The sequence below is a fragment of the Emys orbicularis genome, chromosome 3, assembly GCF_028017835.1.
Source record: "Emys orbicularis isolate rEmyOrb1 chromosome 3, rEmyOrb1.hap1, whole genome shotgun sequence".
Lineage (NCBI taxonomy): Eukaryota > Metazoa > Chordata > Testudines > Emydidae > Emys > Emys orbicularis.
The window spans coordinates 64,657,712-64,670,701 of record NC_088685.1 but is presented as its reverse complement, the minus strand read 5'-3'; the positions used below and the strand labels follow the sequence as shown (position 1 = coordinate 64,670,701).

Below are 12,990 nucleotides of genomic sequence, written 5' to 3'. Positions count from 1 at the left end.
TTAGTTTTTTTTTTATTCAGGCTGTTGAAGTTAAGGAGTGCCCGGGTGCTTAACTGAGTAAAATAATACTTTTAAACAAACTGTATTCTGATGGGAGTTGGCTAATTGGTAATTTAGTATACTGTATTAGTATTTCTTCTCTGGAGACATAGGTTCAGATTTGACTTTCATCGCCAGTGGAAAGTATTTGATCTCAAATACAGCTGCACAGTGGGCATTATTTACTTACTGTCCGGGTACAGTCCCTGGAAGGGAGAAAAGGGAATAAAAGAAAAGGAAACAAGATTAGGATCCATAGCTAGAACCAGCTGCACCCATCTCTAAATGTTGCTCATAGCCAAGGATGTGTAGCATTTAAAAAGCACCCAAAATTATAATTTTCTTTGTTCTTTTACCCTTTCTATTGAAACAAGTTCAGAGATGTCTCAGAACACTTTTTTTTTTTTTTTTTAAGAATTAAAGTGTGTGTGTGTGTGTGTGTGTGTGTTAGAATAATGAATCATGGCAAGGAAGTCCTTGAGTTCTCTGGTGTTTTTGCTGTCCTGTTGACACTGTGTGTGTCTGAAGTCATTTGTACTTTAAAAAATGAATTTGAGATGAATCTATGCAGTGCTTTATTGTGCTTTATATAGCTACTTGTCTAACTTTTAAATATGGATTTTTAAATTGCATGTTGTAAGTCATATCTCACCTCAAAGCTAGTCAGAATTTAAGTCATTCACAAGGGTTTTTATAAACATGTGACAGATGACTCAAATGAGAACAACAAAAGAAAAATTCCTTCCTCCATCAGAAGCTTAAGATGGTGAAAAAATAATCCTAGTATAAATAAGGCTTTTCCAGAGTCTCAGTTTTATAGTTCAGCACTCGTATGTTAATAAATGACTGCAACGCAAAGTATGATAACAGCATGTCGGCAAGACAGTAGAACATTTGAAGAAGAATAAGCTATGTTCCTTCTAATTGGGTACAGTGTAGGAATATGAGCAATGTTCATCCTCCTTAAAATGTCAGTCATGGCCTTCTGCAGTTACAGTATAACAAAACATCACAAGCTTTCATTGTGAGATAATCTAGGATGATTTTTTGTCACAAAATAAATATAAAAACCATGATGCAGGATTAGTATTGAAACAAGGAATAAACCAGTATGCACTAGGTACTCTTAGAATGTATATATGAAGCAAATAAAATTGTGAGATTTTTCTTGATTTTTCAGATGCTTTAAGCTAGCAGTAGATTATGTATTGGAAGACATTATTTGTTAATAGCAGGATTAACAGTTTGTAATGGGATTTAATTGTGGTCACTTACATAAGTGTATTTTGAAGTTGATCCTGTAGCACTGAAAAGACCAATCTGACCTGTAATCTAAGATGTTCAAAAGAATAGATAAGGACTTTGATTTGCCTTTTCTGAACAAAATCCAGTTTTAAACTGGTTTGATATTAAAATCAAACAGCTGTCATAAAGCATATGTGATCGATGTTAGAAATCTGCTTTGATGCCAGTGCCTCACAGTTAACAAGAAGTATAAGTGATCTCCAAATCAACCTGAAAAGGTTTTCCCTCCTTATTTCACCAAAGACATGGATTTCTTTGAATAAATAGTGTGTAATAGGGTTTTAAAAATTTATTTGACTCAAACTTTTTTGACTCATGAAAGTTTTGTATTTAAAAGTTTAAATTATGGAGATACTGGTCATGCCTTCATAGTTAAGGTTGAGTTGTTTTTTTTACACTTAACATTGAGGTTGGCTTTCTCTTTTATGTATGAAGAATACAGTCAATCATCTCAAAAATTGCAGCACTTACTCTTTGAGTATAGAGTGACTTTTCTAAGAACTGTATAAGTATCAGGATATCTTACAATACTCTTCTCATTTTGTTTCAAAGTAATTTAAATTGATCAGAAGCATATTTAAACGTGAGGTTGGACAAATTCTTTGCATTTTTCTATTACCTATAATGATTTAAGAGCTGCTTTATGCTTTCCGTCATTCATGTAAGTTACAAAATAGTAAACATGAACTGTGCTTATAATACAGTTGGTATACACCTCTACCCCGATATAACGCTGTCCTCAGGAGCCAAAAAATCTTACCACGTTATCGGTGAAACCGCGTTATATTGAACTTGCTTTGATCCGCCAGAGCACGCAGCCCCGCCCCCCCCGGAGCGCTGCTTTACCGTGTTATATCGGGTTGTGTTATATTGGGGTAGAGGTGTACTTTGAACAGAGGAAATTAATTAGGATCAGCTGGAGCAAATTTACCATCTTAAAGGTTTTTATCTGTTTTGATCATTTGTTTAAAGTGAAATTGTTTTTTAGTTTGCTCATTTCTATTAAGAATTTTGGTAACAAACTTGACAAGAAAATGAGGACTAAAATAGTAATATTTCAAAAATGATTGACTTCACCTTTATCACTTTTTTTTTTTTCCTGTCACATAATAGGTGAAGTATTATAGACACTTGGCACCTGATCACTTGCTGCAAATATGCCATCGACTAGGACCACTTCTAGAGCAGGAAATTCCTCAGAGTGTCCCTGGAGTGCAAACCTTATTAGGAGCTGGAAGACAGTCTTTGCTTCGCACAAATAAAAGTATGAAAATTCACAAGGGGGCTTAAAGACTTCATTTTCACTATTTCATGCTATATTTTCATGTGTTTGTAATTTTTTGTAAACAGGTTGCAAACATGTTGTGTGGAAGGGATCTGCTCTTGCTGCATTACATTGTGGAAGGCCTCCAGAGTCACCAATAAACTATGGCAGCCCACCTAGTATAGGTAAGTCAATTTCGTTATCACACTGAAAAGTATGACCTTGCTAGTGCAACATTTGTAAATTCAGCAGAAATTGTTTATTGGTGTGATAGTTGGGTAACAGTGTATTTGTATTTACTCTCTTATGTTCTGTGTACCTTGTGCCTACCATTACTTCTGTTAGGATGGTCAGTTATCCTGTTTTAAACATAGACTCATAGACTTTAAGGTCAGAAGGGACCATTATGATCATCTAGTCTGACCTCCTGCATGATGCAGGCCACAAAATCTGACCCACCCACTCCTGGAATAATTCTCTCCCTTGACTCAGCTGTTGAAGTCCCCAAATCATGATTTAAAGACTTTAAGTCGCAGAGAATCCTCCAGCAAGCGACCCCTGCCCCATGCTGCGGAGGAAGGCGAAAAACCTCCAAGGCCTCTGCCAATCTACCCTGGAGGAAAATTCCTTCCCGACCCCAAATATGGCGATCAGCAGAACCCCGAGCATTTGGGCAAGATTCTCCAGCCAGACCCACATTGACCATTGATACTAATTACCAGCGATGGCACGTTATTGACTTATTGACTAACATCACGTTATCCCATCAAACCATCCCCTCCATAAACTTATCAAGCTTAATCTTAAAGCCAGAGAGGTCTTTCGCCCCCACCGTTTCCCTCGGAAGGCTATTCCAGAACTTCACCCCTCTGACGGTTAGAAACCGTCGTCTAATTTCAAGCCTAAACTTCCCGACGGCCAGTTTATATCCATTTGTGACAGGATGTACAATGTAGGTCCAAATATTATGAATCCTGTTTTGAAGCTTATTTGTTTTATTTGAGCTTTGAGGTATGAATTTGAATAAAATATTTCAAAATTATGAAAACAAGCAAATAATATTTGGCTGGCTGATAACATGGTTGCAAAAATGAAGTAGTAATAAGCTGCAGATAGGATAGCCTATCGTGTTAATGACTTATTTGAACTCAAGACACTATGGTCTGCCTCCACTTCTGGAAAATACAACAGTATAGGCTGCTTGCCAGAATTCTTTTCTTTGAAGAGATTTTTTTAGTGTAGGGCCTTGTAGCAGGGAATATTGTTTCTCTGCTTCAACTGTTTAGTCCCATTTGCTTATTTTAGTTTTGTCCAGATTTGCTTTGTGCTATAGCCTGGAGCATGCACACGTTCTCTCTGTTGGGCTGCAAAATGGCAGAATAACAGAAGTCTAGAAAGGTATTTTTTGCTTCCTCTTCTTTTTTGTTCTTCCATGATTACCTTGAAGTTCTCACTCTGTCACTGAGGAAGTGTTTCATTAGCCTTTAGCCTGTAATGAGGGACAGTTGTTTTGTCTTCACTACCCTCCTGGAGGTAAAGAGATGTACATGATTTAGGAGGGAACTCATTGAGTCTCAGTCTCTTCCTGTTGTAGAAAGGATAGCAGTGAGCAGAAATCTCACATTTTGAGCTTCTATCCATGCAATCTTGCCATAGTTCTCCTTTCCATAAGGACAGTAGCTCAGTGAAAATAGGTATGTCGGCAGTGAGTGAAAACTTACCCAGCACCTCTTCAGGTTTAACACTGAGTTAAAAATATTTAGAGTTCTTTAATGAGTTGTTGGATTCCTCTTACTTTAAGAAATCAAGTTAGTCTCCTCTTCCTCCATTGTAAACTCTCCAGATAAAAGCAACATAAGAGCATTTTTGACATTGATTTTATGATGATGACATGAATGGAAAGAGACTTGTTTAAATTTAATTTTTTCTTGAGGGAAACTATATTTAAAACAGAAAAAAATCTCTTTTTTTGGAACCTGCTGGGGGGAAGGACATAGGAGGCGGGGACAGAACAAAACAAAAATAAATCTGGGAAGCAAGTTCTACCAGATGTCTTCAATAGCTCTTCTTGGACTGAAATGGGGAGCTCTCTCAAATAGGTTTTCAGGCCTTATATATTAAGCAGCAGAAGGGTGGATTGATTTAACACTTATTTTAATCATGATTTAAATCAAGATTTCTTGCTTGCTGATTTAAATAATTGATGTTAATCTTGTTTTGGATTTACTTTTTAGTTATTTTCCTAAAGAAAGGTTCATTTTCATTGGTTAGTATAAGTATAAAAACATGTTGATGGAACACCATATAGCCCATACATTAAATTTGGTACTTTCTGTTAACCAGGAGGATACATTATATCTATACATGCTTATTTAAGGACTCATATAATTTAACATAGATTTATTCAGATCCTTAATTTTTTCCTTTTTTAATTGTTAGAAAATGGTGAATAACAGTTATTCTTGGTATTTGTGTTAAGTTGTGTGTAGATGGGAATTCAGTTCAATTTAAAATGTACAAAAACAGCATTGAAAAATTGCTTTTATTAGTTAAATAAGACTACCTTAAATGTGTTGGATATTTTTTCTTACGTAAGCTTATCAAAACCATGTTTTGCATTTAAAATTAACTGATTAATTAAGGGAAGTATTAACTGTAGTTCGTGAATTGACAGATTGCTTCTGGTCTCTGTGGGCCAGATTTTCAAAGGTATTTAGGCACCTAAAGATTCAGTTGGGTGCTTTTGAAAAATTCCACTTGGCATCTAACTGTACCTTTAGGTGCCTAAATACTTTTGAAAATCTAGCTCCATGTCCTTAAGTTTTTTAGAATTAGATCTCATCTTCTCCCACCTGGTTTTTATTCATAGACTGGAAGAGGAAAACAAGCTTTCCTGCTTTTTCAACTCAGTTTCTCAGCTTTGAATGAACTAGCCCAAATGAAGAAAATATTTTCTCGGCAGTTGCTAGTTAAACTGAAACCAAAAGTTGTTAATGCAACAGCTTTTCTGCACAACAGAAACTGAAAGTTCTTACACTGTAAATAATATAAATACCAGAATTTCACCATTGCAAGGACTAATAATGATAACTAATAACTCCTATTTTAATATCAGTAGTTTTACCTTTCTAATGCGATGGATGTGCCCTCTCTCTCCCGCTGCGGCAGGCCTGAGCTGGGGCTGGGAAGGAGGGGGGGTCTCTCCTCCGCCACAGCGCTGAGGCTGGGAAGGAGGGCCGTCTCTCCCTGGCAGCCGCAGCCCTGGAGCTGGGGAAAGTCACCTCTTTCTCTGGCCACTGCAGCCCTTCACGTCCCAAATTCCTCCCATCTTTTCTTCTCACCCCACTGCCCCCTCCCACCTACCCTCTATTCCCCCCCCAAGGCCACCACCTCACCTTACATGTGCGTCTTCTCTAGGGTTAGGGCACCTAATTAGTGGAGCCATGCCTGCGTGGCGCCACTAATTAGGTGGGTGGCCCATCATTCTCTCATGTGTGGCCGCCCAGGTGCGCACCTTAGAGGGAACTATCCGCGGACCACCTGCATGGAGCTTGCAGACCACTGGTGGTCTGCGGCCCACAGTTTGAGAACCTCTGATATGGATAATGCAGTATATGACATTGTGACATACACCTCTACCCCGATATAACGCGACCCAATATAACATGAATTCGGATATAACGCGGTAAAGCAGCGCTCCGGGGCAGGCGGGGCTATGCGCTCCGGCAGATCAAAGCAAGTTGGTTATAACGCGGTTTCACCTATAACGTGGTAAGATTTTTTGGCTCCTGAGGACAGCGTTATATCGGGGTAGTGTGTATTTAGAATGTTTGGGTTGACTGTTTTCCCCCTTACTTTGTGTTACTTAATAATTCAGAACCTTTTAAGAACATAAGAATGGCCATGGTGGGTCAGTCCATCATCCACCTAACCCACTATCTTGTCTTCCGACAGTGGTCAGTGCCAGATGCTTTGAGGGAGGGAACAGAACAGGGCAGTTACTGAGTGATCCATTCCCTGTTGTCCTGTCCCAGCTTTTGGCAGTCAGAGGTTTTGGGACACCTGGAGCATGGGATTGCATCCCTGACCATCTTGGCTAATAACCATTGATGGACCTGACCTCCATGAATTTAATTCTTTTTTGAACCCAATTATATTTTGGCCTTCATAACGTTCCCTTGCAATGAATTGCACAGGTTAACTGTGTGCTGTTTGAAATACATTCTTATGTTTGTTTTAAACTTGTCTATTAATTTCATGGGTGACCACTGGTTCTTGTGTTATGTGAAGGGGTAAATAACACTTCCCTATTCACTTTCTCCACACCGTTCATGATTTTATAGACCTCTATCATGTCCCCCCTTAGTCGTCTCTTTTCTGAGATGAACAGTCCCAGTCTCTTTAATCTGTCCTCGTATGGAAGCTGTTGCATAGCCGTAATCATTTTTTGTTGCACTTCTCTGTACCTGTTCCAATTCTAATATATCATTTTTGAGATGGGGCAACCAGAACTGGACACAGTATTCAAGGTGTGGGTGTACTACAGATTTCTGTGGTGGCATTATATTTTCTTATGTAGCCTTTTCCTAAAGGTTCCTAATATTATTAGCTTTTTTTGACTGCCACTGTTCATTGGGCAGATTCTTTTAGACAACTATTCACAGTGACTCCAAGATTTTTCTTGAGTGGTAATAGCTAATTTAGATCCCATCAGTTTGAATGTATAATTAGGATTCATTTTTCCAGTGTGCATTACTTTGCATTTATCAACATTGAATTTTATCTGCCATTTGGTTGCCCAGTTTTATGAGATTCCATTGTAATTTTTTGTCAGCTTTGGATTGAGCTATCTTAAGTAGTTCAGTATCTTCTGCAAACTGTGCCACCTCACTATTTACCCCTTTTCCAGATGATTTATGAATGTATTGAACAGCAGAGGTCCCACTACAGATGCTTAGGGGACCCCATTATTTACCGCTTTCCTTTGTGAAAACTGACCATTTATTCTGACCTTTTGTGTCCTATCTTTTCACTAGTTATTGATCCTTAAGAGGTCATTCCCTCTTATCCCATGACTGCATGCTTTGCTTTTAAGAGTCTTTGGTGAGGGACCTTGTCAAAGGCTTTCTGAAAGTCCAAGTTCACTACATCCACTGGATCACCCTTGTTCACATGCTTGTTGACCCCCCTCAAAGAATGCTAGTAGATTGGTGAGCCATGGTTTCTGTTTATAGAACACGTGTTGACTCTTCCCCAACAAATTGTGTTTATCTGTGTGTGTCTGATAATTCTGTTCTTTACTGTAGTTTCAACCAGTTTGCCTGGTACTGAAGTTAGGCTTACTGGTTGGCAATTGCCAAGATTACCTCTGGAGCCTTTTTAAAAATTGATGTTATCTGAGCTATCCTCCAGTCCTCTGGTACGGAGGCTGATTTAAGTGATCGCTTACATGCAGTTTCATATTTGAGTTCCTTCAGAACTGTTGGGTGAAAACCATCTGGTCCTGGTGACTTATTACTGTTTAATTTATCAATTTGTTCCAAAACCACATCTTTTGACACCTCAGTCTGGAACAGTTCCTCGGATGTGTCACCTGAGCCATTCCTTTGAGGTGTGGCAAATTCCCTCACATCCTCTGCAGTGACGACAGATGCAAAGAATTCATTTAGCTTTTGTGCAATGGCCTTGTTTTCTTTGAGTGCGCTTTTAGCGCCCTGATCATCCATTGGTCCCACTCATTGTTTGGCAGGCTTCCTGCTTCTGATGTCCCGGGGGCAGCACCATTTAGAGAGGGCAGGGGTAGCACTGCCCCCGCCCCCCTGCATTGGTGGAGATTGAAGGGGTATAGGGGGAGACAGTGCCCCCCGAAATGGATACGTAGCTGAATAGAAGTGATATGTGGGGAGGGGCACCCAAATTTCTGCCTTCCATTTGGCCCTGCTCCCTCCCCAAGGGAGGAATGTTTGGAATGGGGGTGATGAGCTGGGTAATGGCTGCCGTGTCCTCCAGGCTCAGGTTGGTGTAGTCCTCTGTGCCCGGGAACCACTGGGTGCCGGTGGCCATGGACCGTGGCATGGCCTGCTCCGGTGCACACACAGCCACAAGGATTGGAGCTGCCCCCACTTTGCCAGCTAGGGACTGAGTGCACGGGTGGGCCCCCCAGCAAGCACCCCCTCAGACACAGCCCCTCTCTGCACCCTGAGCTACACCCCCACCACAGCACACAGCCACTAGCTACCCCCTCCCTTTTCGCTCCCCCTCTCTGCACAACCCCTCGCTACCCCTCTGCCTGCACCCTGAGCTACTCCCCTGCTTGCACACAGACCCTAGCTACCCCCTGCCTGCATGCTGAGCAGTTTTCAAACTTTTTGAGCTGAGCCCTCCTTTGAGTTATAATTGTTGGTCTCTCTCATTCTCTCTCTCCCCTCCCCTTCCCCCCATTATCTGCAAAACTAGAGTTTTCAAGTGCCTAAATAGCCACTGGAATCATGGTTAAAGTTGTGCCCCCTCCCCCCAATCTGAAATGGCACCCCTGTGATGTTCTTAAACATTTTTTTGGTGTTAGGTTTAGTGCCTTCTAGTTGCTCTTCAGATTCTTTTTTGGCCTGCCCTCTAATAAACTTTTAAACTGGACTTCCAGAGTTTATTCTCCTTTCTGTTTTCCTCAGTTGGATTTGACTTCCAATTTTTAAAGGATTTCTTTTTGCCTCTATCTGTCTCTTTTTTACTCAGTTGTTTAGCCATGGTGGCATTTTTTTGGTTCTCTGACTTGTTTTAGGGCTTTGTGTGTGTGTGTGTGTGTGTGTGTGTGTATATATATATATATATATATATATATATATATATATATACACACACACACACACACACACATTTAATTTGAGCCTCTATTATGGTGTTTTTAAATAGTTTCAGTGCAGTTTGCAGGCATTTCACTCTTGTGACTGTTTCTTTTAATTTCTGTTTAATTAGCTTCCTCATTTTTGTGTAGTTCCCTGTTTTGAAGTTAAATGCTGCTATGGTGGGGTTTCTTTAGTATTCCCCCCCCCCCCCCCCCCCAGGATGTTAAATGTAATTACCTTACGGTTGCTGTTACTGAGCGGTTTGCCACTTGGACCAGATCCTGTGCTCCACTTAGTATTAAATCAAGAATTGCCTTTCCTCTGGTAGGTTCCAGGACTATCTGCTTCAAGAAGCAGTCATTTATGGTATCTAGAAATTTTATCTCTGCATCCTGTCCTGAGGTGACATGTACCCAGTCAGTATGGGGATAGTTGAAATCCCCCATTATCATTGCGTTTTCTGGTAGCCTCTCTCATCTCCCTGAGCATTTTACCATCCCTATCAGCATTCAATCCATTTTTTCCATTTTGAAAAAAAAAGATTAAAATAATGTGACAGTGATACATATGGCCTAAAATTGAACAGTTCTAGGCTATTTGATCTAGACTTTGCTGATGACATTGCTCTTATCAATGAAGATGACAACGGACTACAAAAATGCACAAACCAAGTAAAAGAAGTAATGGAGAAGATAGGTTTGAGATGCAATGCAAAGAAATGTCAAGTCATGTTAATGGGGACTATAGGGATAGAAATCAAAATTGAAGAAGAGAAACTAGAGAAGGCGGACAATTTTACGTATCTTGGAACTACTATCAGCCAAGATGGTACTACTTCCGAGGAAATAATAAGAATTGGGAAGGCAAACGTTGCATTTGGAAGACTCAAAAACATATGGGAACTCAAAAACATCTCCCTCAAGACAGAACTGAAAGTGTACAAAGCAGTTATCGCCATCACAACATACAGCAGTGAGACATGGCAACTTACCAAGAAAGATATGCAAAACCTGGATGCATTTAGTCACAAATGTCTGAGAAGAATATTGGGAATAACATATAGAGATAGGAAGACGAATGAAGAAGTCAGTAAAATTACTAGACAGGGCATCCTCTCACAAATCTACAAAAGAAGACATCAGTGTCTGGGACGTGCTGAGAATGGAAAAAGAACGTTTACCAAATACCGCCCTTGAATGGAAGCCAGAAAAAGCGGAAGACTGCAAATAACATGGAAACAAACAGTTCTAAACAACATCAAGCACCTCAACGTGAAATGGGAAGATTTGGAGAGAAGGGCAGTTGACAGGCAAGGATGGCAAATGTGGGTAGCCCAATGTGCAGCAAAGCATGGGATGGTCTAAGGTCTAATCAGTATTCTGGTTAGGAGGTCGGTAGTATATTCCTACTGCTGTAGTCTTATTATTCAAGCATGGAATTTCTATCCATAGAGATTCTGTGGTACAGATTGATTCATTTTAAGATTTTTACTATATTTGACTCTATGCTTTCTTTCGCATATAGTGCCACTCCCTCAATAATGCGATCTACTCTGTCATTCCTATATATTTTGTACCCTGATATTATGTTTCCCATTGATTATCAGGAAGTTTCTGTGATGCCTGTTATATCGATATCCTCATGTAATACCATGCACTCACGTTCATCCTTTTTAGTATATACACTTCTTGCATTTGTATTTAAGCACTTACAAAATTTGTCAATATTTAGTTGTCTGCCTTCATGTAATGTAATTAAATGGGACTCTGTTTTTGACTGTTTCTCTTAAGTTCCGAACTGTACTTTATCAACTTCTGTCTCCTGTCTTTAACTCATTAAAATTTGAAGGCTTGTTGATGTAGCATATTTTTATTTAAATGATTATAATAAGTTGAGGCCTTATTATAGGTTCTCATAATTTCAAATTTAATTTTAAACAGGTTTATGTCTAAAGAAAAATTTATTTAAACACTCAAAATCCAATTAAAATTGAATTTTATTCTTCTTAGAGTGGTATCCGTAGGGGACCGGCTCTGGGGCACTGTTACGGGTCGCCATCAGGTCAGCATTCCCCACCTCTATGGTCGACTTGCTCCTGCTCCGCAGACCAGCACTGCTGAAGAAGCACGAGGTGTAGATCGCTGGGTCGCTGTTGATCCGCTGAACGCCATCGGTCTCCAGGAGCTCGGCATGGGGACTTGTCACCCTCAGACAGATCCACATCACAGCGCTGGGATCAGTACCGTCATGACCGGGGCGAACAGTTGGCACCGTCCTGGTCTCCCAGAAGTGGTTCCTCCTCTTTGGACTGTGGTACCGAGCAGGAGTCCATACCAGTGGGACAGGGCCCTCCTGCACCAGGGGTACCTACGCTACCGGCGGCGTAGCCCGTTCCACCGGGCTGCACCATGGTACCCCTGGAACCCTTGGGGGTTCCCGCAGCCCTCACATGGGCTCAGGTCAGCCTCGGGGGCCTCGGACAAGCCATCAGCCACTGTCTCCTGTCCAACCCCGGATGCAGAGGGCTCTGGGGAGAAGACCCCCACAGATCCACCCAGCTCCTATGGAGGAACCAGTCGAGCAGCCTGTGGAGGCGTCAGTTCCTCCGGTGCCTGCTTCCTTCTCATCCTTGCCTGATGAGACAATTACAGGGCTCCCTCATCCAGTCCCGAAGAATGATGCTAGGGCCCATCAGGAGCTATTAAAGAGAATCGCCTCGAACTTGGAGCTTCATGCTTACTATCCGATGTCCTCAGCAGCCCCAGCCAGGGTGGCGTTGCCCTTACACGAGGGAGTGGCAAAGATCACCAAGTCCTTATGGCAGACTCCCTCGTCACTGCCCCATCTCCAAAAGGGTGGAGCGAAAGTACTGTGTGCCTGCTAAGGGATATGAATACCTTCATACGCACCCTGCTCCAAGCTTCCTGGTGGTCTCGGCCGTTAATGAACGGGAAAGGCAGGGCCAACCTGCAGCGACCCCGAAGAATAAAGACTCGAAGAGGCTCAGTTTATTTGGGAGGAAAATTTATTCTTCCTCGAGTCTCCAGCTGCAAGTGGCCAACCACCGGGCTGCTACGATTTCAACATGTGGCAGTCAGTGGCCAAGTTCGGGGATTCGCTGCCTGAGGACCCCAAGAAGGAGTTCCATGTGATCATTGAAGAGGGCAAAGCGGTAGCCAGAGCGGCCCTTCAGGCGGCCTCAGATGTGGCGGACTCTGCGGCCAGAACCATGGCCTCGGCCATCTTGATGAGGGAGGGCCTCCTGGCTGCACTTGTCGGGCCTGTCGACGGAAGTCCAACAGTCAATACAAGACTTCCCGTTCGATGGCCAAGCTCTGTTTGCCGAACAAACAGACACAAAACTGCATGGGCTGAAGGACTCCTGGGCGACCTTACAGACCCTGGGCCAGTACGCCCCGCACCACAGCATCTCCAGAGCTCTGGGAGCCAACCCAGGTCGGAGCTTGCCCATAAAAAGGATAAAGGCTACAGATGTCTGTAAGGTCACCAGCCAGCATCCTCTGCACAGTCTACCTCCAC

General features: G+C 41.7%; 1 protein-coding gene and 1 long non-coding RNA gene across 3 annotated transcripts in view; one reads left to right on the top strand and one right to left on the bottom strand.

The window, feature by feature from the left end:
- The window catches only part of LOC135876850 (uncharacterized), a 1,011,314-nt gene that overhangs the window by 317,147 nt on the left and 681,177 nt on the right, over window positions 1-12,990 (bottom strand). The gene's annotated exons all lie outside the window — the stretch shown is intronic.
- The window catches only part of PHIP (pleckstrin homology domain interacting protein), a 342,291-nt gene that overhangs the window by 11,567 nt on the left and 317,734 nt on the right, over window positions 1-12,990 (top strand). Inside the window, exons 5-6 of the mRNA XM_065402211.1 lie at window positions 2,458-2,608; window positions 2,695-2,793. Of these exons, the coding sequence (XP_065258283.1) occupies window positions 2,458-2,608; window positions 2,695-2,793 (250 nt within the window). The remainder of the gene's footprint in view (window positions 1-2,457; window positions 2,609-2,694; window positions 2,794-12,990) is intronic.